Source organism: Pituophis catenifer, unplaced genomic scaffold (genome assembly GCF_029215685.1).
Source record: "Pituophis catenifer annectens isolate HBS135680 unplaced genomic scaffold, rPitCat1.0.hap2 SCAF_1, whole genome shotgun sequence".
Classification (NCBI taxonomy): domain Eukaryota; kingdom Metazoa; phylum Chordata; class Lepidosauria; order Squamata; family Colubridae; genus Pituophis; species Pituophis catenifer.
Window position 1 is genome coordinate 186,259,055 of NW_027256881.1, and position 23,750 is coordinate 186,282,804.

The 23,750-nt window shown below is 35.7% G+C and overlaps 1 protein-coding gene across 1 annotated transcript in view; it reads left to right on the forward strand.

Moving 5' to 3' along the window:
- STAT4 (signal transducer and activator of transcription 4) overlaps positions 1-22,607 on the forward strand; it is a 34,662-nt gene extending 12,055 nt beyond the window's left edge. The window contains exons 8-23 of the mRNA XM_070956841.1: positions 532-690; positions 916-1,008; positions 2,058-2,117; positions 4,275-4,292; positions 4,390-4,483; positions 7,342-7,386; positions 8,588-8,671; positions 12,045-12,143; positions 13,505-13,640; positions 13,859-13,911; positions 16,550-16,644; positions 17,740-17,876; positions 18,194-18,385; positions 18,522-18,588; positions 18,864-18,972; positions 22,505-22,607. Of these exons, the coding sequence (XP_070812942.1) occupies positions 532-690; positions 916-1,008; positions 2,058-2,117; positions 4,275-4,292; positions 4,390-4,483; positions 7,342-7,386; positions 8,588-8,671; positions 12,045-12,143; positions 13,505-13,640; positions 13,859-13,911; positions 16,550-16,644; positions 17,740-17,876; positions 18,194-18,385; positions 18,522-18,588; positions 18,864-18,972; positions 22,505-22,531 (1,468 nt within the window). The 3' untranslated portion in view covers positions 22,532-22,607. The remainder of the gene's footprint in view (positions 1-531; positions 691-915; positions 1,009-2,057; positions 2,118-4,274; positions 4,293-4,389; positions 4,484-7,341; positions 7,387-8,587; positions 8,672-12,044; positions 12,144-13,504; positions 13,641-13,858; positions 13,912-16,549; positions 16,645-17,739; positions 17,877-18,193; positions 18,386-18,521; positions 18,589-18,863; positions 18,973-22,504) is intronic.
- The last annotated feature ends 1,143 nt before the right edge of the window (positions 22,608-23,750 follow it).

Sequence of the window (23,750 nt, forward strand, 5' to 3'; positions counted from 1 at the left end):
GGTATAGAAATTTAATAAAATAAATAAATAAATAAATAATTTCATTAGGTCTTCAGAATAAAAGCAGATCTCTTCTTGAAGGATTGGTTAGGGAAAGTCTGCTGTAGGTTAAGAATTGAGCAAAATTGACTTGCTTTCAGAATTGTGCCTGTGATAAAAGAGAATTAAGACTGTTTTCATCTGAAGCAGAGAATTGCTGGACATAAATTGTTGTGAATTCTTGTCTAAGCATAGATGGGAGAGCAAGTCTAGTTTTATCATTAGCCATAAAAAGAATTCTAATTCAGTAGCTGATTTTCTGTCATGAAAGAACAGAAAATTGCTTGCTAAAGAGTGGGCCTTTTTTTTCATACCAGGAAGGAAAACGGTACTTTTGTGGTATTCTCTGTGGCAGGTGTCAAAATAACACTGTTGACCTTGAACATCATGTAGCTTTTCATTGGGGGAGGGGAGGCACCGTTAAAGTAAAGAATCTTCTGGGTTAGCCCCAGTCAAAGTTTAATGACTTGAATCTTTTTTGTGTTTATTTAGTTTCACACTGTTGACTGAGAGTCTTTTTCAAATAAGAAGGCAGCTAGAGAAGCTGAATGAACTTTTGATAAAACTCACCTACGAAGGAGACCCCATTCCATTACAAAGACCTCATTTGTTGGAAAGAATAAATGCTTTACTTTACAGTCTTTTCCAAAGGTATATAAGTTAATTTTCATTTTCAATTGAAGCTGTACCAGAAACTATTATTTAACACTCTTTCATCTCAGCCATGGAGATATTTAATTGTGCAAGAAAATTTCTGAAAACTGGGTTGGATAAAGTAAACAATTTTCTCATGCTAACTTGAAGAAATGAAGCTGCTTGCAATCTTGCAATATTTCACCAGGATTGTTTGTGGACACTTATTTCCTTTCTCATTAGTTCATTTATAGTGGAGAGACAGCCTTCCATGCCAACTCATCCTCAGAGGCCTTTGGTTCTTAAAACGATGATACAGTTTACCGTTAAACTTCGGTGAGTAAAGGTTGCTGCTTGCCATTTATTTGATTGGTTTAATGTTTTGGCATATTTCTTAAAACCTCTCATGTGCCCTAAACCACATTCCTAAACAGGTGCAACAGTTTGCTTTTGGAAGGAAAAAATTTTTAGATAACTCTTAAGCCTCCAAATGCAAAAACTCGGGAAGTGAAAGTTAAAACGAGCTTTTCAAGCAAGCCAAATCATTTCCCCTCTTGCTTTAACTAATATCACTGTCCCTATTATATTCCATTTCTGTACTTTTCTACTTGTTGGCATGCATTTATATTTTCATCAGCATTTACCCGATGTTACTGATTGTTAAGATTAGTAATATTTATGTTATTTCTGTTCAAAACCAGAGTGGAATGGGGGGAGAGGGGAAAAATTTTCAGGTGGCATTTTTGGCTATAATACAGTCATTAACTAGGGCCTCCATGGATACATCCTACTTTAATTCAGCAATTGTTCTGGGTTTAGGGGACCTAGCAGGATCCCTTCTAGCTCCTATACAATTTACTTTAAATAAGCCTACTAATTCAGAAACGTATTTCTTTCCTCTCTACTCCCTGGGAATAGAGATGAGACTCCCTTCCCATCTATAGAGCCCCAATAATTATTTCCTTACTGATTTCACATTGTCAACCAGCAGCCACCAGATGTTTTCCCTTATCTCTATTTGTTTCTCATAGTCCTTCTGAGGATTCTGTTTCCTTTGGTATGACTTCTTTCACTTACAGATTTACGCAACTAGAATCCTAGCATCCAAATTCATTTCCTTATTTTCTTGACAACCCTTGACATTAACATTAACACCAACATTAACTTCTTTCCTTATTCCCCAACTCTGCCACAACCAGCTAGGTTGCATATACTTGGTGGCCAATCCACCAGTAACAATGTCAATCTGGTTGTCATTATATACACAGACTGCCTAATTTGCTTTCAGTGTTACAAAATCGCCATGTTGTCTGAGTAATGCCTGAGACGTTGTTTATGGAGAGCAGTATTTTGTCATATTAAATTCCACACTTTTAACTTTCTAGGCTACTAATTAAATTGCCGGAGCTGAACTACCAGATTAAAGTGAAAGCTACTATTGACAAGTACGTAAGTTTTTTTAAAAATAGATCATTATAATATTTAGTAAAAATTCTCAAGATATTTTGAAAATGTTTGACACTAATGAAATCCAACTAGATTTGCTTCAGATTTTTAAATGATGAGAATAACACTTTTATTTCAATTTACATTTAACAAAGCGTATTTTTAAAAAAGATGGTTTAGCTTTGTATGCAAATCCCAATATTACTGTATCTCTCTTCTAAATATTGTTCAGGCTTCTAATGTTGTTTTGTTCCTGAAATATTTTCTTCAGAGCCCATTGTAGTTTTTTCTTGCCAAAATGAAAGATGAATTGCCAATGTAACTTATTTCATTATTTAATCAAATTTGGACACCATCATCTCCCTCCTTATGCATCTACAAATAATTAGACACTTTCTGTTAAGGCACAAAAATGGATTTGTAGAGACTTAATAAAATAAGACAAGGGAGTGATAGAAATGTAATAGGACGGCATTGTTAATTTATTTGTTTATCATTACAATCCAACATTTCTCGGGGGTTAACACAATTTAGAAAAAGAAGTTTAAAACATTCATGGTAAGAAGAAAATCAGCATAAAAGGAAAACATGATAAAGAGCATGATTAATAAAAGAACAAGTCAACAACGTAAGTGTAATTGGCAACTGAATCATCAGACACAGACTCATGAAAGTCTTTCCACTGCTTTGAGCCATTGTTGTTGCTCCACAACAAAACAAGACAGTTTTGATTGAAGTTCTCTTTATGTTGTTTGCGGTGTGAACCTGCAAATCAGAGATGTCAGCATTCTAAAGCATAAAGTTGAAAAGCCAAAGAATGCCCTTGAAGTTCATCCCGATAACTTGTTAGATTTCATAGAAGAAGCTGATGACAGGTTTTAGTTAGACTTATGATAACTATAATAACTATAGTAATAAAATGCTGGTGTTTTTAGAAGACTTAAATATGCAATGTTTGAATAAACTTCCACAGCTTATTTTTGATATTGAATCTCAGGCAACTAGCTAAGAGTTCAACAGTGGTAATGGCATGGGTATTGCTAGGCAAATTCCTTAGAGTTCTATTGTAAACGTGATTCTGCCTTCAGTAATTTTGAGTATCTGAACCGGAAGATCATTCTGGGAAATATCATCATATGATTCAGAGTTCTGTGCTGGCAAAATGCTGATGATCTACTAAACTTGAACTTGGATAGCAGATGCCCTTTATGGGTATCTGCTCATAAATAGAGCCAGTTCCAAAGCTCTATTTTGGGTAGAGCAGGTGTCCAACATTGGCAACTTAAGACTTGTGGACCAACTCCCAGAATTCCTCAACCATCATGGGTTGAAGTCCACAAGTCTTAAAGTTGCCAAGATTGGATACCCCTGCATAGAGTTGCATTCTCCCAGAAGGAATTGGGGAAGGCTTCTAGACTGAGATTTCTCACTTTGCCCTCCTACATTGAGGCATTGACAGGGGTGGGCTCCTGGGAGTTCGGCAAGGTTCGGGCAATCTTCTACCCAAGGATCACCGGGGTTTGGTGAACCCCCAAATGCCATACCTGGCTGGCCATGCCCACCCCACCCCTCCCCTCCCAGGAGTGCCCATGTGGTCCAGTCATCATTCCAGTAAGTGCAGGGGCCACGCGGAGGGTCTGGGAAGGCAAAGAACAGGCCTACCGGAGATTCCGGAAGTCTGGAAACAGGTCTGTTTTTGGCCTCCGGAGGGCTCCGGACCCCGGGGGAAGCAGTTTTCATCCTCCCAAAAGCCGACCCATGGGCACTGACCCAGAGAATCTTTTATCCATGTCAGTTTGTGCCCCAGAATCTCTTAGTAACTCTGAATCCATCCCAACCATATACTCCACTGAGATGATTGACATCTCTATTGGCTTTTTAAACAAATTTTAAAAGCATAGCTTCTGTAATGGGATTTGATTTGATTATTTTAAAAGGCTTTAAATGCATGATTTTTTTCAATTGGTGAAGATTTATTTTTTTTAATCTATTTGCTTTCACTTATATTGTATGTTTTTATTGTAAATCCCCAAGAGATTTCAGTAGCTGGTATATAGCAAGTTTAGGAAATCATTCAGTTGATTAAGGAAAGACATTTTGTATGTTTGAAGACTGGCACAAGATTAACTTGCTTTGTTTGTTTCTTTTAAACCCAGGAATGCCTCTACTATAAGGTATGAAAATATAAACGATGGAGTTTTATGTATAAACACACTTTGCTTCTTATTATTTTACCTGCGGTTCTCAACCTTACTGGGATATGTTTTCTAGCAACCGCAGATTTGTTCTGTGTGGGACTCATATAAAAGCAATGAACATGGATGAGTCTGCAAACGGGAACCTTTCAGTGGAATTTCGACATTTGGTAAATCCCTTTTTTTTTTTTTTATTTTGGCACAGGAATTGGAAATCCTTGCTTGCTTCTCAGCATTTATGGATATGGCATTCCTGTTAATTGTGTACTGAGAGTTTCCTTTGAACTTGGTATAACTTAATTAGAAGCTGTGTACTGATCGAATCCCTGCCACTGCCAATTAGGGTCAAACTGTACCCGACAACTAAATGCATGTTTGCATCTAACTTTTATAGATCTCTAGCATTAACTGGGGGATGGGTGTGGATAATTCATAAGATCAGAGCAAATATGGCAATGGACCTGCACTTTTTTCTCAGTATTAGCACAATTGGAAGAATTCCCTCAAAAGAAAACCTCTCTTTAGGAAGAGAAAAACAGCAGCATAGATTATTTTAATTATCATCTCCTGCCACTCAGATAGTCTTATTAATATTATTATTAAAGTATATTAAATAGAAATACAAATTTAATTGTGAAGTGTAGCTTGGGGCTTACTAATCAGAAAGGAACAAGTATTTCTCTAAAAAGGCATTTCTCTAACAAACACTCTTGTTATCTTAAAGTCTGTGTTGAGTCTTCATGTGGTTCGGCATGTATGAAGTTGTAACTTTTCTAGAAATTGTGAACGAGGGGGAAAAATTGTTGTTTTTTTATTTTTGGGAAAACACAAAAATTGGAAATATAAGTAAAATATACTTTACTTATACTTTAAAATTCTTTGTAGATATAAATGTATAATAGATGTTGCTGTTAATGTCTACCTCTGTTTGAGAGCTCAGAGATATGAGGAAGAACAGGAGCAAATCCACCTACTTTTAAATTAAAAGTAAACAAGGAAAACAAATTTATGAACGGGGCCAAATTCTTCTTTTCTTGGGAAAACGTTACTGCCCCTCAAAGGTGAAAATGCATCCTTAAATACAAAGACAAAGATGCATTTCCTCCTTTGAAGGGTAAAAATTTATTCTCTCAAATACAGAGAGATTCACTGAGTTGCATAGAACGTATCTTCTCTGTGTGCAGGAATTGTTATCTTCTGAGACTATAACTTGCCTTCTGTAGAAATCATAATTCATAGCATTTAGACACCGTTTTGGGGACAAAAAATTCACAGCAATATAGAAACACTTTTCTTTATTATTTAAAAACACTTTCCTTTATTATTATTATTACAGTGATCTCTGAATCACTGTAAGAAAACCAAAACTGTATTTGACAGAAATATAATTTGTTTCAAATTTATGTACAGAGTAGAAATTTTTTTAAAAAAAAGATTTTATTGTCACTAGCTGAACATGCTTTATTTAGACCACATATCTTAAACTATGAACTCACCTCTCATATATTCTTTCATAGTAATGTAGTTTGTTGGAATATAATAAATCTACTCTATATATACACTCCTGTATGACTTTTACTCAAAGGATCAGTTGATATATTTCTCATTATGATGAGAAAGTCCAGGATATGATGAGTTGGGGTTTTTTTTTTTTAGAAAAGTAGGTTAACAAAACTCCTGCTCTGTACTTAATAACAGAATTACTATTCAGCTTGTCACAAGCAGTTTCAAGACTTTCGCTTCAGTTTTATTTTAGCTGTATGTGCTATATTCTTTTTTCCCCCTTTTCTCTCTTTTTATTCTATCCAAGTGTCAACTGTCTCTCCCTCTCTCCATCCCCACACTACCCTTATCTTTCTAGTTACCTTCTTCATAAGGAAGTGGTCAATTTACTCTTTACTTACATTGTATAGAACAAGTAATAACCTTTTCATTGCACTTTTTGTTTTTTTCCAGTTTTTTGAAACAACAATAATAAAAGAGACAAAAGAACCCTCCCTACCTCCTTGGCACTTTTCTATTTTTTTCCTATACTCTCAAAGGATGAGGCATGTTCCTTTAAACTTTTGTTAACAGTTAGGATAGACTTGCCCTTTGTAGTCCACAGATGCTTAGTTGGGAGATGCCGAAAAGGCTCCCTTAGAAGGAAGGACCACTTGTCATAAACTTTTTTTTTGCTATGGATTTTTATTAAGTTGTTCCAAATATTGAGCAAAGATGGTATCTATGGAGAATTATTTTTATGCGCTCAAAAAGCACAACTATGAACCATAAAATTATAGGTAGTCCTCAACTTACAACAATTCATTTAGTGACCCTTTGAAAAAAGTGATTTATGACCGTTTTTCACACTTATGACTGTTGCAGCATTCCCATAGTCAATGTGATCAAAATTCAGATGCTTGGGAACTGGTTCATATTTATGATGGTTGCAGTATCCTGGAAATGAGATCCCCTTTTGTGACCTTCTGATAAGCAAAGTCAACGGGGAAGCCAGATTCACTTAATAACCGTGTTACTAACTGAACTGCAGTGATTCATTTAACAACGGTGACAAAAAAGATTGTAAAATGGGGCAAAATTCACTTAAGAACTGACTTGCTTAGCAACAGAAATTTTGGGCTCAATTGTGATTGTAAGTCAAGGACTACCTGTGGATACAGAGGTCTTCAGCACAGAGATCCCCCAGTGTTATTATCTTGTTAGTAATAGATTTTTATTGGTTATTAAGAACAAAATATTATACATGGGAAGGAAGTGTATGTAAACATCATAAAGCAGCTGAATAAAAGCAAACAAATTAATAATCATAGCAAAATATAGTATGAGAGATGTTGATGTACGTTTCATTTTTTAGAAGTAGCTGAATTAGGTCACTTGAAAACAATGAAATAAATCAGTTTAGCCATCAATAGCCCATATCATTTTACTTTAATATTTATTGGTAAATGTTGAATCTCATCATTAAACATTTCTGTGAATAAATGTTTTGCATATTGATGTTGGTCTTATCTTTTAATTCTTTTAGCAGCCAAAAGAAATGAAAGCAAGTGGTACAAACAAAGGAAACGAGGTAGGAAGAAATAATGGTTTGAGCTCTAGCATAGCATAATTCCATTACCTTATGTTAGATCGAAGAAAGTAATACTATATAGCATTTAAGACATAAATGTTAATCCTTTCTAAGGCCTATTACCTAAGAGCAACAAAATAATACTGCAATATTTGAAACATAAATGCTAATCTTTCCTAAGGCCTATTATCTAAGCGGGAACTACCTAAAATGGATAAATTGATTCCAAACACATATAATGGCACAATGTTTTACTATTTATTTATTTATTTATTTATTTATTTATTTATTTATTTATTTAATTAATTAATTAATTAAATTTCTATACCGCCCTTCTCCCGAAGGACTCAGGGCGGTGAACAGCCAGAAGATAAAACACAGAAATACAAAATTTAAAATAAATTAAAATGAATTAAATAATTTAGGCTGAATTTTAAAATACCCCATAATTAAACAGATTAAAATTTATGTTTAAAATTTAAATTTAAAAAAGGAGAAGATTTAGGCTAGGCCAGCTTGATGAAATAAAAACGTTTTAAGCGCGTGACGGAAGGTGTGAAGATCTGGGATCCGGGATTTGTTATAATGTATTATGTATTTGTCCAAAGACAGGTAAATCTGTCTTAATGATGAACCTCCTGAATACTAAACTCAACCCCACCCCCCTATTTTTGAAGAGAAAAATTGTACAAATGGAGCCTAAGAATCTGAATAACCAGTTTTTAAATAACAAAGTCACTCTAAAATGTTATTGTTAAAATGTTTATTGTGCTCAATTCATTTTCCCCCATTAAAGTTTAATTAAAGAAAATAGCTTTGTGGCTCCCTCTTCTGGTCTTTTTTGTCATCTGTAATTTACCAAATGAAAATACAAAATAATATCTGTAATACACACATTTGAGTTTGAAATTAATGTATAACAATATGCAATGACCACAGTCCCTTTGTCGAGTGAGGTGGGCTACATATAAATGTAATAAATTTACAAATAAATAAATGTACTGTTGTGCTCAACTTCAGCTCCACTTCCGTGATTTGAGGATATGAACAAGATTTTTGCAATGGCGCAGCCCTTGAATTTCCCTGACCATTATGCTTTAGCAAAATATTTAAATATTTTGCAAATGTCATGAGGCAGACATACTCTCAATCTTAAGAGTTCTAATCCATGTCATTTAAAAACTATTATTCCTCTTTTCAGATTCCTCAAGTGGTAACTGAAGAACTACATTCAATCACTTTTGAAACACAGATCTGCTTATGTGGGCTGACTATAGATTTGGAAGTAAGTGTTTTTGAACTAGGCTGAATGAATGGGAAAACATTTGAATTAGAAATAATGCACACTACTCACTAGAAGTTTATGCTAATGGACTATATTCAGCTAATCAAATAAGACTATTTTGAAGACATCTGTGCCTCTCTCAGGTAACCTGTAATCTGTCCCTTCAGTTAAATAGATAGAAAAAGAGGCTAATCTAATTGAATATAATTGCTGTTTTTTTTAAAAAAAAAAACAAATTCTACATAATTATTTGCTGAAGCCTGATTCTTAATTGTTGGTCAATAAACCAATACAGGGGTGGGCTTCAAAAATTTTAGCAAGGGGTTCTCTGCCCAGTTGGTGGGTGGGCGTGCCTAGTTGGCCTCCTGCACCATGGCATGGGGGGGCGTTTTTGCCCTCTCTGGGCTCTGGAGGCTTTCCTCGAGCCTCCGGGAGGCCAAAAATGGCCTTCCCAGGCTCCAGAGGCTCTCTGGCCTTCCCGAACTTCTGGTAGGCCCATTTTTTGCCCTCCTTGAGCCCTGCACATACCTGCATCCAAAACAGGCCGCATGGGGACTCCTGGGAGGGGCGGGGTGGGCAGGGCCAACCAGGAGTGGGATTTGGGGGTTCTCAGAACTGCACAGAATCTTAGTTAGAGGTTCTCCCAAACCCTTGCGAACCCCCACAGCCCACCCCTGGACCAATATGATTAATTTTGTTCTATCAATGGGCAACTCTGCCTGCCTGAGCCAAGTCAACTAAGCAAAATTGATTCATAATTAGTTATACTTTTGAGAGGTAAACAATACCTGCAACATTTTCTTTTTTCTGTTTGAAGATTAAACATGCAAACCATTATTTGCAGTAAAACTCATGGAAAACTTTGCCTATTATCATTGTCAACAAAGCATCAGATTAGATGAGTCATTGATCAGATTCAATGAAGCTCTTTATAATGTAGATAAGGTGCTGTAGATAATGTAGAAGATACTGCCATAATGGTTAATATTTCATGACAATAAAATCCCTGACTTTGTCAGTTACAATTTTATTACAAAGTAAAGAATCATGTTGTACAGGTGAAACTCGAAAAATTAGAATATCTGCAAAAGTTCATTTATTTCAGTAATGCAACTTAAAAGGTGAAACTAATATATGAGATAGACTCATTACATGCAAAGCGAGATAGTTCAAGCCTCGATTTGTCATAATTTTGATGATTATGGCTTACAGCTCGTGAAAACCCCAAATTCACAATCTCAGAAAATTAGAATATTGTGAAAAGGTTCAATATTCTAGGCTCAAAGTGTCCCACTCTAATCAGCTAAGTAAGCCATAACACCTGCAAAGGGTTCCTGAGCCTTTAAATGGTCTCTCAGTCTGGTTCAGTAGGAATCACAATCATGGGAAAGACTACTGACCTGACAGTTGTGCAGAAAACCATCATTGACACCCTCCATAAGGAGGGAGAGCCTCAAAAGGTAATTGCAAAAGAAGTTGGATGTTCCCAAAGTGCTATATCAAAGCACATTAATAGAAACTTATGTGGAAGGGAAAAGTGTGAAAGAAAAAGGTGCACAAGCAGCAGGGATGACTGCAGCCTGGAGAGGATTGTCAGGAAAAGGCCATTCAAAAGTGTTGGGGACTTTCACAAGGAGTGGACTGAGGCTGGAGTCAGTGCATCAAGAGCCACCACACACAGACGGATCCTGGACATGGGCTTCAAATGCCGTATTCCTCTTGTCAAGCCGCTCCTGAACAACAACGTCAGAAGCGTCTTACCTGGGCTAAAGAAAAAAAGAACTGGTCTGTTGCTCAGTGGTCCTAAGTCCTCTTTTCTGATGAGAGCAACTTTTGCATCTCATTTGGAAACCAAGGACCCAGAGTCTGGAGGAAGAATGGAAGGGCACACACTGCAAGATGCTTGAAGTCCAGGGTGAAGTTTCCACAGTCTGTGTTGATTTGGGGAGCCATGTCATCTGCTGGTGTTGGTTCACTGTGCTTCATTAAGTCCAGGGTCAACGCAGCCGTCTACCAGGAGATTTTGGAGCACTTCATGCTTCCTTCTGCAGACAAGCTTTATGGGGATGCTGACTTCATTTTCCAGCAGGACTTGGCACCTGCCCACACTGCCAAAAGTACCAAAACCTGGTTCAATGACCATGGGATTACTGTGCTTGATTGGCCAGCAAACTCGCCTGACCTGAACCCTATAGAGAATCTATGGGGCATTGCCAAGAGAAAGATGAGAGACATGAGATAAAACAATGCAGAAGAGCTGAAGGCCGCTATTGAAGCATCCTGGTCTTCCATAACACTTCAGCAGTGCCACAGGCTGATAGCATCCATGCCACGCCGCATTGAGGCAGTTATTGATGCAAAAGGGGCCCAAACCAAGTCCTGAGTACATATGCATGCTTATACTTTTCAGAGGTCCGATATTGTTCTATGTACAATCCTTGTTTTATTGATTTCATGTAATATTCTAATTTTCTGAGATTGTGAATTTGGGGTTTTCATGAGCTGTAAGCCATAATCATCAAACTTATGATAAATCAAGGCTTGAACTATCTCGCTTTGCATGTAATGAGTCTATCTCATATATTAGTTTCACCTTTTAAGTTGCATTACTGAAATAAATGAACTTTTGCACGATATTCTAATTTTTCGAGTTTCACCTGTATTTGCCAACAGTGTGGTGCTCGAACAAGTAAGTACCTGTTTTAGGTGCTGGAAGGTACATGTAATGAAAATATTTATTTTTTTGGAGCCAATATAGGAGGTATTATAAAATAGCATGAACAGATCTTAGATGGTTCTCATTTCTTGCTTTTTTTTTGCATGTGTGACTTCTGATACTTAGTGACTTAGATTCTCTGCTGGGAATGTCTACTTGAAAACCAACTGCTGAAGGGGTTGAAGAGTTCAGTAAGAATTCTGTGCTCTGTGCAGACTTGCTCCTTCAGCTAAGTTTGCCCTTTACTTCTTCTTTTTCATCCCATATTGAAAACAAAAAATGAAAATGAAATAGCTAACAAAATTAATTGCATTAGTTGTAAGTTCTCAGCAGAAAAACAATCCATTTGCATTGTTTTTAACAGTTTTCTAATTTATTTAGAATGCAAAATTTGCTTATGAGGTAAATTAGGTTACGTTTTGCATAACCTCTTAAGTATAACCCAGCAAGGAAAAAAAACTGGGTTTTTTATATACAGTTTTCGATGTTCAATCCTTGCAAAAATTTGAAAGAGCATATTCTCAGCATATTCTCCTTTCTAACGTTACAATACTTCTCGCAATGCAGTTGTTGTAGACCTGTAACCTATTCCCTGGGCTATTAAATCTTGCTCTGTTCTGTGTCTACATTGATTCCTTCATCTATCTTTCTCAACAGACGAGCTGTTTACCAGTGGTGATGATTTCTAATGTCAGCCAATTGCCTAATGCTTGGGCTTCCGTCATCTGGTATAACTTGTCCACAAGTGAACTCCAGGTACATTTTGCATAGCCAATTATCTTTTTCATAAGATGAGTATAAAAGCAAGTAAGCCCCCTTAGGCTTCTTTTGTGTGATGTACAGGTAGTCCTGGACTTACAACAGTTCATTTAGTGACAGTTCAAAGTTTCAATGGCACTAAAAAAAAGTGACTTATGACCATTTTTGTCACGACATTTGTAGCATCCCCATGGTCATGTGATCAAAATCCAGATGCTTGGCAACTGATTAATACGACCGTTGCTGTGTCTCAAGGTCATGCGATCCCTTTTTGCAACCTTTTGAGAACCAAAATCAATGGGGAAGCCAGATTCACTTAACAACCATGTTACTAACTTATCAACTATGGTGATTCACTTAACAATTGTGGCAAGAAAGGTCATAAAGGGGTGGCAAAACTCATTTAACAAATGTCTTTCTTAACAACAGAAAATTTGGATTCAATTGTGGTCATAAATCGAGGACTATCTGTAGTTCATTGATCAGCAGAAAATGTTTATATGCCTTTCTGCTAATTTTTTTCTGAGGAGATTTCTCTCGGTCAGTATTTTTTGCAAATGGAAATAATTGTTCCATTTACAAAATCTGTATGAATGTTTATGCTCCACATTTTTAAAATAGGCGTCTTTTAATAGATGTCTCATGTCTCTTTATGTTCTTGTTTATTTATCCTCATATTACTGCATGCCTTTTCTCTAATATAGGTATTTTTGTAGGCTATTTTTCAACCCTTTGGAGAAGTGCAAATGTTCTAATTGTCTTTTGCTTTTTCTTGTTTGTAAAACGAAAATATGAATTTAAAGGTGTTTATAAAAGTGCATGTTCTCTTTTAGGGCTGCAGAATACCCAGTAAAGCAATTGGCTTACTATTGCATACTTCCTAACTGAAATTAGTAAAGCAAAATAAAAATTAGTACACCCAGTACAAGAAGAATTATGGACTTAAAAGCTCCATAGAGCTACAGCTTTGTCTGTGCATACAGACAAAGATATTTAGCATTTTACAATAAAACTGAATTATAATGGCATGTTTTGCCTGCAAAAAGACTCAATTTTTTTAAATTTCTGAAGGGCAAAACATCATCATATTATTTGGAACCTACTAATATCCTTATTTTAATGATGCTACTGCATATGTTCTTGATGGTTTCCTTCCAGGGTCTCTAAAAATTAAGTATTTAGGGCTTTTGACCTTACTTTAAAAGCCTTGAATTTTCACAATATTTAAATATAATTATTATTCTTCCCATTTCTACCTCTATCTTTGGGCCCTCAGAGTCTCCCAGCAGTTTATAGTAATACACAAAAACTGGAAGTGGAGCTAATCAAAGTCTGTATTAATTTTTATTTGGCTGCAGAACTTGGCTTTCTTTAATAATCCAATCCCTGTCACTTTGAGTCAACTCTTAGAAGTCCTGAGCTGGCAGTTTTCATCATATGTTGGCCGTGGTCTGAATTCGGATCAACTCGGTATGCTGGCAGAAAAGCTAACAGGTAGGAACCGAGAATGTGCTTTGCCTTATCAGACTAATTTCCCATCCATGGTTTGACATGGACATGAGAGTTTCAATTAGGGTAGTAGAAAAGAGTCTTTGCTTTGAAGTTCCAGTTAAGAAAACAGGTTTGTCTTTTAAAACTATCATGACTTCATTTGAAAACAAGTGATTTTTTTGGAAAGACGTCACTCCCACTTTTTTCTATTTATATTTTAGGGCAACAGATTACTTCTGGTGATTATCAACTTTCGTGGTCAAAATTCTGTAAGGTACTGTATGTCATTAATATATCTCATTTTCAAAATGTTACTTTCCTACTTGCTTATTACATAATCTTCGTCCTGCAGTATCACAGGATCTTTCTATAATAATAATAATAATAATTTTATTTCTATACCGCCCTTCTCCCTTGGACTCAGGGCGGTGTACAGCCTGTTTAAAAACACAAACAAAACAACAATATAAAATTTAAAATAATTAAATAAAGTGGCTCAGATTTAAAACCCCAATAAATTTAAATATCCCAATTTAAAAGCTATTGTGTTGTTAGTCCGGCCTGGCGGAATAATAGGGTCTTCAGTGCGCAGCGAAACGCCCGGAGGTTGGAGATCTTACGAATTTCCGGGGGCAGTTCGTTCCACAGGGATGGGGCTCCCACAGAGAAGGCCCTCCCCCTGGGCGCCGACAGTCGACATAACTTGGTTGACGGCACCCTGAGGAGACCCTCCCTGTGGGAACGGACTGGTCGGTGGGAGGCTATTGGTGGCAGGAGACGGTCTAGGAGGGTCTATTTTTTTCTTTAGAACCTTCTGTAAGATTGTATCCTTTTCTTTCCATAAGGTTCTTTCTTGTCTCAGGTAAAGGTATCCTTCATGTGAAATTTCTATAAGTAACCTTAATGTTAAAGTGTGCTCTCCCTATTGCAAATAGAATGGTTAGTGGGTCAACCTTGCTTCACTAGTGTGAATGGGTGGCTGTACTATTTGGAAAAGAAACTACTTGTTAAGTGCTACAAAGCAAGGGAGAATTTTTAAATGCATTGACAATGTTTTAAAAAAGGAACAGTGGAAAAGTTAAGGCTGACACTGTTTATATCTTTTCTCTTAAAAAATACTGGAAACGCCTCTTTCTGTTTAGGATTTTTTTTTTATTCAAAAGACAATTATGAGATAATATAGTAGAAATGATTTGGATATTTTGGAGTATTTGGAACAATATAATGAAAAACAAGCTGCACTGATACTATAAGATGGAGAAAAGGCCTTTGGCAATTTGAATTGGACTTTTTTTTAAATGGGTAACATTAATTTAAATTTCTCAGAAAGCATAAATAATTGTTAATCAAAAACTAACAAAATCTTAGATTCAAAAAGGGTCAAGACAAGAACTGGTAAAAATATGTTTTGCTGAAGCATGAATTGGTTCTGTCTGTGGGGAATGAAACTGAAATTCTGAAGAAAGAGCGTAAAATAAATTATGCCTTGCAAAAAATCAAAATATTCTTAAACCACTCAGTGAAAAACAGGCAAAAATATTGACTTATAAAGTTCATTGCCCTCATTGTGTATATACTAATACTTAAGAGTATTCAACCAGGTGAGTTTGAGCTCTTACTAGGAAAAGGCATATGTATTTTAAAAGGCATAATGGGGACCTCTTAGAGTAATACCCAAGACTGGAATACAGCTATTAAAGATTACAGTTATTAAAAAATACAACTATTAAGGAACACTTGTACAGAACTAATGTCACTGTTTTAAAAAGAGAGAAAATTCTGATCATTATATCTGACTCAGGTACTAGATGCTAGTTAGAATAGATAAAACTGATCTGTAAGCACCTTGAAGACAATACGTTAAGTACCAGGGCTCGTTTGAGAGCCTTGCCAGAACAAACTTATTTCATTTTTTAATAATTCCCTTAATAGATTTAGAATTATAGGTAGCCCTTGTAATTTAACCTTACAACCACAATTGGGCCCAAAATTTCTGTTGCTAAGCAAGGCAATTGTTAAGTGAACTTTGCTCCATTTTATGACCTTTCTTGCCACAGATGTTAATGGAATCATTGTAGTTGTTAAATTAATTACACGGTTGTTAAATGAATCTGGCTTCCCCATTCACTTTGCTTGTCAGAAGGTTGCAAAAGATGATTGCATGACTCCAAGACATTGCAACCATCATAAATACATGCCAGTTGCCAAGCAACCGAATTTTGAACACATGATTATTAGGATGCTGCAATGGTCGTATGTGTGAAAAACAGTCATAAGTCACTTTTTTGCAGTGCCATTGTAATTTTGAATGGTCACTAAATGAATGGTTGTAAGTCAAGGACTATCTGTATGTAGATATATTATATCTTGAATTCAGGAAGGCTTCTTTCATGATAATAAAGGAATATATAGCTCTCTCAAAAATCATTCTGAAAGAGTATAGTTTTTGCCTATTGGCTACTTGCTTGTTCAAAGTTATAATGGTGCTGAAAAAGGAATCTTACAATAGATCTTCAAAGTTGCGGCTTTGCAGCATCCGTGCAGTCAACTTGATTTCAACGTAAGTGCTTTACAACTGGTGACCATTTACGATTCATTGCTGACTTCTAACAAGCAAAGACAATGGGGAAGCTGGCAGGAAGTCGCAAGTGAGTCCTGTGATGTCACACTTAATAACCCACAATGATTTGCCTAACAAGTTCAGGTTGTCAGTCCCAATTGCAGTTGGTAAGTAAGGACTAACTTTACTCAGCATTAGTTCCTCTTTAGATTGAAAAAGGTAGTAGAGCACCAATGCTGGGTGCTTTATTCTTCAAGGTTTTTATAAATGACTTGAATGATGTGTACTTATTGATATGTTACTTAAATATATTGCTTCATTTATACTGTACCCAAATTCGTTTTAAAAACAGGAACACTTGCCTGGTAAATCGTTTACATTTTGGGCATGGCTTGAAGCAATCTTGGATCTGATTAAAAAACATGTTCTTCCTCTTTGGATTGACGGGTAAGCAGCATTTTTGCAAAATTAAAGCTGTGGGGAAAGCTTTGCTTGTGCAAAAAAAAAGAGGTAAGTATAATTGATATTCAGCAAATCCATAGGGAAGAATTAGTTGGTCGAATTCTGGTTCTCTTACCTTTATCCAATTTGCACTTAGCAGAATTCTGTGATCAGAACCCCAAATGTAATATTCTTGATATTCTGCTGCAGAAATAATTCCGTAATACATGCACTCAACTCCACTACATATTGCTTGCACAGTCAAGGTAGAGAATGAAGATTGATCATATCAATCGTTAGATGCATATATCTTATTTTCAAGATACATTGTGGAAGGTGTGAGCAAAATGCTTAACTGAATAATTAATCAATAATTAATAATAATGATTCCAATTAGCATATGACTTGAAAGAATCGCTATTATTAATCCATATTTATTTTTTTAAAGAGGATTGGGAGACATTAATGATGGTGGGAAATGCAATGGCAGAAGAAGGGATATTGGGGAAGAGGTTTGTAGCTTCCTGACTATATATTGCTTCTTTGAAGCTTTTATTCTACCTGCAGAAAGAAGCAGATTCTCCTTCAAATTCAAACACAAGTTGAACCTTGTGACTTTGTGCCCGTATCAATGCAGTTTCCTTGGCAGCAGTATAGAAGAAGTGATTTCTTGCTGCTTCTTCCAGGATGTTTTGTGGTTGTTAACCTCCCAATGTAGCCTGCAAACTGGGAAATTCTTGATGGTTTCTCATCTGAGTAATAATCAGATTCAACCCTGTTTGGGTGTTTTTTTTCCCTAGATCAGCCAAAAATAGTTAAATGTCACCTGCTCAGCCACCGGACAAAATACCACTCCTGTATTTGTGTCAGAGTGGCAATTGAAAAATAAATTCCTTCCTCCGGTGCCACTTCTCTAATCATATTTGGTCTTTTGTTCCTTTGTTAGACTACAAGGCTGATTAATCCTGTAGAACTTTCGTTTTGGTCTGCCAACCAGAAATTATCTGGGATTATCATATAACATTTTCCCAGGTGAATTCCACAGTCCTTTTTTACAGGTATGCATCCACATAGTGTTGTACTTTCACATCCTGTTTGCAGGTGTATAATGGGTTTTGTGAACAAAGAAAAGGAGCGAGCTTTGCTGAAAGACAAGAAACCTGGGACGTTTTTGCTGAGGTTTAGTGAAAGCAATTTAGGAGGGATTACGTTTACCTGGGTATCCCAGTCTGAAAATGGTAAGTTCTGTACTGCTAAAATACATAACGCTTCACTTTATCTTCATCTTTCCTTTATGATTCCTTAAACCCTTTGTGGGTAGGTACAAGAGAACTCTGATCCTTTGATTTGACATGCTGAACTAATGATGCTTGATTCAATTTGGCAGTATTTGTGGATTTGGCATTTTATTTTCCAAGTTGTGCTCTGTCCTTTTTGTTTGTTTGTTTATAAAATCTGCGAACCTATCCCCTTATTAATTTGATTGCCGTATACATATGCATATAGTACTCCTTATAAGTCTATCCTCTTATTAACAACTCTGTTATCTTTGCAGGGGAAATGAAATTTCACTCTGTTGAACCATATAACAAAGGCCGCTTAACTGCCCTGCCATTTGCAGATATATTACGAGATTACAAAGTTATTTTGGCAGATAACATTCCTGAAAACCCATTGCAGTATCTTTATCCCAATATCCCCAAAGACAAAGCTTTTGGAAAGCACTACAGCTCTCAGCCTAATGAAGGTCAGAAATTATTCTGAATGTCTCCCCTTCCCTTAATTGAGCTAAATGTGTGAAGTGACCTCCTCCTAGATACCCAGAATCTCTTACACTTTTTAATCTTGATCCAGATTTAATGTGCATCATATTTTACATTTAGTATCAAGACCTACAGAAGGAGGAACCAAAGGTTATGTCCCCTCTGTCTTCATTCCAGTCTCCAAAATGTGAGTAATTATTCTATTTGTTTCAGTTGTTATTTCCTAAAGTAATTAATATAGGAAACTTAGCAAACTCTGCTGCGGGATGATGTTGTTCTTTAACTGAGATGTTAAAACATACTGAGAAACCCGAACTTTTTTTAAAAAAAATAATTTGATTGAGAGAAAGGGGGTGATGGAATGAAAGGAAAGGCATTGCAAACATGTGAGAACAATAAAAGTAAGGTGTTACAAAGTATATCATGTTTCACTCACTAAACGTAATTGTCTTTTTTTTAAAGTCTGAATAATTCCACAGATCCACCTTCTCCATCAGATCTTCTTCCCATGTCACCAAGTGTTTATGCGGTTTTGAGAGAACACTTGAGCCCTTCTGTAATGGAAACTGCTGTACGTTACACAGGTTTTGTTTATTTTTATTTTATTTATAGAATAGAATAGAATAGAATAGAATAGAATAGAATAGAATAGAATAGAATAGAATAGAATAGAATAGAATAGAATAGAATAGAATAGAATAGAATAGAATAGAATAGAATAGAATAGAATTCTTTATTGGCCAAGTGTGATTGGACACATAAGGAATCTATCTTGGTGCATATGCTCAGTGTACATAAAGAAAAGATACATTCGTCAAGAATCATAAGGTGCAACACTTAATGATAGTCAAAGGATACTAAATGAGCAATCAAATCATACTAGAAAACTAAATAAAACAATATAAATCATAAAGATACAAGCAACATGGTTATAATCATAAGTGGGAAGAGATAGGTACTAGGAAGGATGAGAAGAAGAATAGTAATAGTAAATACATAATAGTAATTAGTAAATAATTTGACAGTGTTGTGGGAATTAGTTGTTTAGCAGAGTGATGGCATTCAGGGAAAAACTGTCCTTGTGTCTGATTGTTCTAGTGTGCAGTGTCCTATAGTGTCATTTTGAGGGTAGAAGTTGAAACAATTTATGCCCAGGATGTGAGGGGTCTGTAGATATTTTCACAGCCCTCTTTTTGACTTGTGCAGTATACAGGTCCTCAATGAAAGGCAGGTTGGTAGCAATTGTTTTTTTCTGCAGTTCTAATTATCCTTTGAAGTCTGTGTCTGTCTTGTTTGGTTGCAGAGCCAAACCAGACAGTTATAGAGGTGCAGATGACAGACTCAATAATTCCTCTGTATCAGCAACTCTTTGGGTAGTTCGAGCGTTCTGAGTTGGTGCAGAAAGAACGTTCTTTGTTGTGCTTTTTTGATGACGTTTTTGATGTTAGGTGTCCATTTTAAGTCTTGAGATATGATAGAACTTAGAAACTTTAAGGTCTCTATTGTTGATACTGTGTTGTCTAGTATTGTAAGAGGTGGTAGTATAGGAAGGTTTCTCCTAAAATCTACCACCATTTCTATGATTTTACAAGCAGGTACTGAAAAAATGACTGTTTGATTCATGACAAATAATAAGCTATCTGAATTATCAGAGCTTATTGTTATAACTGTTTAATAAAAGAGTGTTGATTTGCAAATGCTACTATTTCTTTAGTTTGATTCTTCATACATTCCTAAGCTTTTGCTGCTGAGAATATCTTTATTGGGGGAGTGATAGCAACTTGAATATACAGAACTTAAAACAGTCAGTTCAGGAAAGTGAAAACCATTTTATAAACAAGTAAATGCAACTGAAAGTGGAAATATAGCAGAAGGCACATTTGCAAAGGCAGACACTCAGGTTATATCGCAATCATTTTGGGCTGTCACAACTCAAATTATTTCGGACCAATTTAAGGACATTGGTGGTTCAGTTCAATTATTGAAGCTTTCCCCAAAGATTTACAGCATTAGATTAATATTTCAGATAGATTCCTTAAAAATGAGATGCTGAAACTATTCAAAAGCTTAGAAGCTTAGAACCTGGGCTAAAGACAGAGATAAAATAGATAGATAATAGATAAAACTAAAAATAGATAAAACTAGATAAAATATATTTGTTAAAAATTGGAATGTATCGAGTTTTATAACTGTACTGCTTAGCAATGGAAATTCCAGTCTCATTTGTCATCACAACCCAAAGTTATCTAAAAATGGCATGGACATAATTACTGGTACCCCGATTTATTCTGTAGATATTTCTCAAGCACACTGTTTTGAGGCAATAACTGCAATCAAAGTACTTTCTGTTAACTCTGAATAAAACATCCATACTTCTCAACTGGCAATTTGTCCCTTTTTTCTTGAACAAATTGTTCTGGTTAGTTTTTAGATTCCTTCTCCCAAATGTGAGTTTCAGCACTTTCTATGGATACTCTGTTAGATTCAGATCCAAACTCATAGCAGGCCACTTAAGGAAAGACAAATATTTGCTTTTTAACTATTTTTGGTTTTCTTAGATATATGGTTTAGATCAGGGGTCTCCAACCTTGGCAACTTTAAGACTTGTGGACAAGTCTTAAAGTTGCCAAGGTTGGAGACCCCTGGTTTAGATCATTATCCTGCCTGAGGACTATGACCTGCAACTGACCCAGAGCTTTCTGGGGGCATTATGTTCCACTCCAGAATGCCTTGATAATCTTCTGATTTTCTTGTGCCCTGCTCAGATTCAAGGCACTCAGTCCTGGAGTCAGCAAAGCAACCCCATAATATTAGGGAGCCTCTTCCATGTTTTATAACAAGGATGGTGTTTTTGTCCTTAAAGGCATTGTTTTTTTCTTCTGTGAACATAGAGCTGCTGTGACCTACCTAAAAGATCCACTTTTGTTTCATCTGCCCAAAGTCTGTGGAAGGACTGTGGCTTGTCAACATGCATTTTATCCAACTCCAGTCTGGCCTTTGTGTGTCTGTCTTTCAGAAGTGAGGTCTTTCTGGATCTTCTATTATGAAGGCCATTTTCACTCAGACAGTATTGGATGGTACCACTCAATATTGTTGTATAGGTAGTCCTCAACTTACAACAGTTCATTTAGTGACCATTCAACATTACAATGGCACTGATAAAGGTGACTTACGACCGTTTTTTCAGTTACAACCTATGCAGCATCCCCATGATCATGTGATCAGAATTCAGATGCCTGACAACTGGTTTGTACGTATGACAGTTGCAGTGTCCCGGGGTCATGTGATCCCTTTTGAACCTGTTGACAAGCAAAGTCAATGAGGAAGCCAGATTCACATAAAAACCGAGTTACTAGCTTATCAACTGCAGGGATTCACTTAACAGCTGAGGCAAGAAAGGTCGTAAAATGGGACAAAACTCATTTAACAAATGTCTCACTTAGCAACAGAAATTTTGGATTTAATTGAGGTCATAAGTCGAGGACTACCCATACCTTGATCTTAGTGGCCAGCCAGGATCTGTTCTGAAGTTTTCCTTGGTTCTTTCTCCTGCCATTCAAACTATCTTTCTGTTGATATCGGGGTCAATTTTTCTCTTGCAGCCACATCCAGGGAGGCTGACTATAGTCCCATGGACCTTAAACTTATTGATATTTGCATCCAAGATCACAGGAACATAAAGCTGTTTGGAGGTCGTTTTGTAGCCTTTCCCTTTACCATGCTTGGCTATTATCTTCCTCTTCAGACATCTCCCTACTTTCATTTTCCTGTCCATGTTCACTATGCTGTACGCAATGACACAAAATGCCTGGGCTTTTTTCTCCATTCAGATAAACTGAATGACTGATATGAGATTGAAGACATCTGTGATACTAATTAAAATAAATAGCTTCTTTTGAGAAGTCATTAAAATCCAATGTCTCTTAACTTCTAAGGAGTACCAATCATTATGTCCATGGCATTTTCATTTTTTAAAATTAGTTATGAGAATAAATTGAGTCCTATTGGCATTTTAATTATTTTCAAGAAGCTGCAGTTCATATTACATTTAAGAAAAAAATACCTATTAATTCCAATAAACTTATATTTTTGTTCTCTTGTAGTTGAATTCTCCGTATGCAGCTGAGTGACTTTCAGATACTGAAGATTTTAAAATGCAGATGAACAAGTTTGTGTGTATTAATATGTGTTTATAAGAGAATGATCTTAATTTCCCTGTACTGTAAATATATTTTTCTAAGAGATATACAGAATTATCATCTTGATTGTAACTCTTAATTTGCTTAAACAAATATTTGATTTGGTTCAGATAATGGTTTGACATGGCTAGAATGAACCTCATATACTGTACTATTCAAACTTTCATTGATATAACTATGCTGAATTTGCACATCACACAAAGTCTGTTAATTTAATCTGATTTATCTTGATAAATCAGATTAATATTGATAATTAGTATTGATAATTACATTAACCAAAATTTACGGTCAATTTTGTTCCATGGACCTATCCACTTGTGGCTTATTCAGTTAAGATATTTTTCATTTCCAAAATTTAGATATTAGAGAAATTGATTTATTCAAACCTGAAAATAAAAACATTACTTCATGTGTGAAGAATAGGAAGTGAGATACCCAAGTTTATTAAGTGCAAGATTAATGCAGTATTTTCATAGTTTAATAGTTTAGGTCAGATGCTTAATCCAATCCACACACAACAAAATTATGATTTTTCAATATTTATTAGTTCAATTTATTAGTTCAATTTATTAGTTCAATTAGTTCAGTATATCCTAATTTTTGTGATATTTCAATATGCTTTTATACCAAATTGTTTACAAGTGACAAAGTTTCAAGGCAGCATATTACGGAAATTCAACAGCAGTGTGATTGAAAGTGAAACACATCATATTGTCGATTTTTATTTAAAGCCAGGTTACTGAAATAACAAAATTCAATTAATAGTCAGCTGAAATCCAGAGCAGCCTCTCGATTATCTAGTTTCCTTAGAAAGTGATGTTCCAAATCAGGAAATGAAATACTTTCCAGTGTTTTAAATTTGTATAGTATGCTACATGATTATGCTATATTTTTCCAATGCTGTTGCACAAAACTCTGATTTTATATAAATACTTTTTAACTTTATTTATTGAGTTATTTGTTTGCTTGCTTGCTTGCTTATGATGTTTATAAGATCTCTCCAATCCACCCATTCTTACAACTCCCCAATATCTAAAAATGTATTAAATTGTGTTAAAACCATAGTCAATGTAAAAAAAAATTACAATCACATAATGCTTCTGTAGAACTGAAGTATTCTTCAACACGTGCGCCCTGAACTACTTACCTG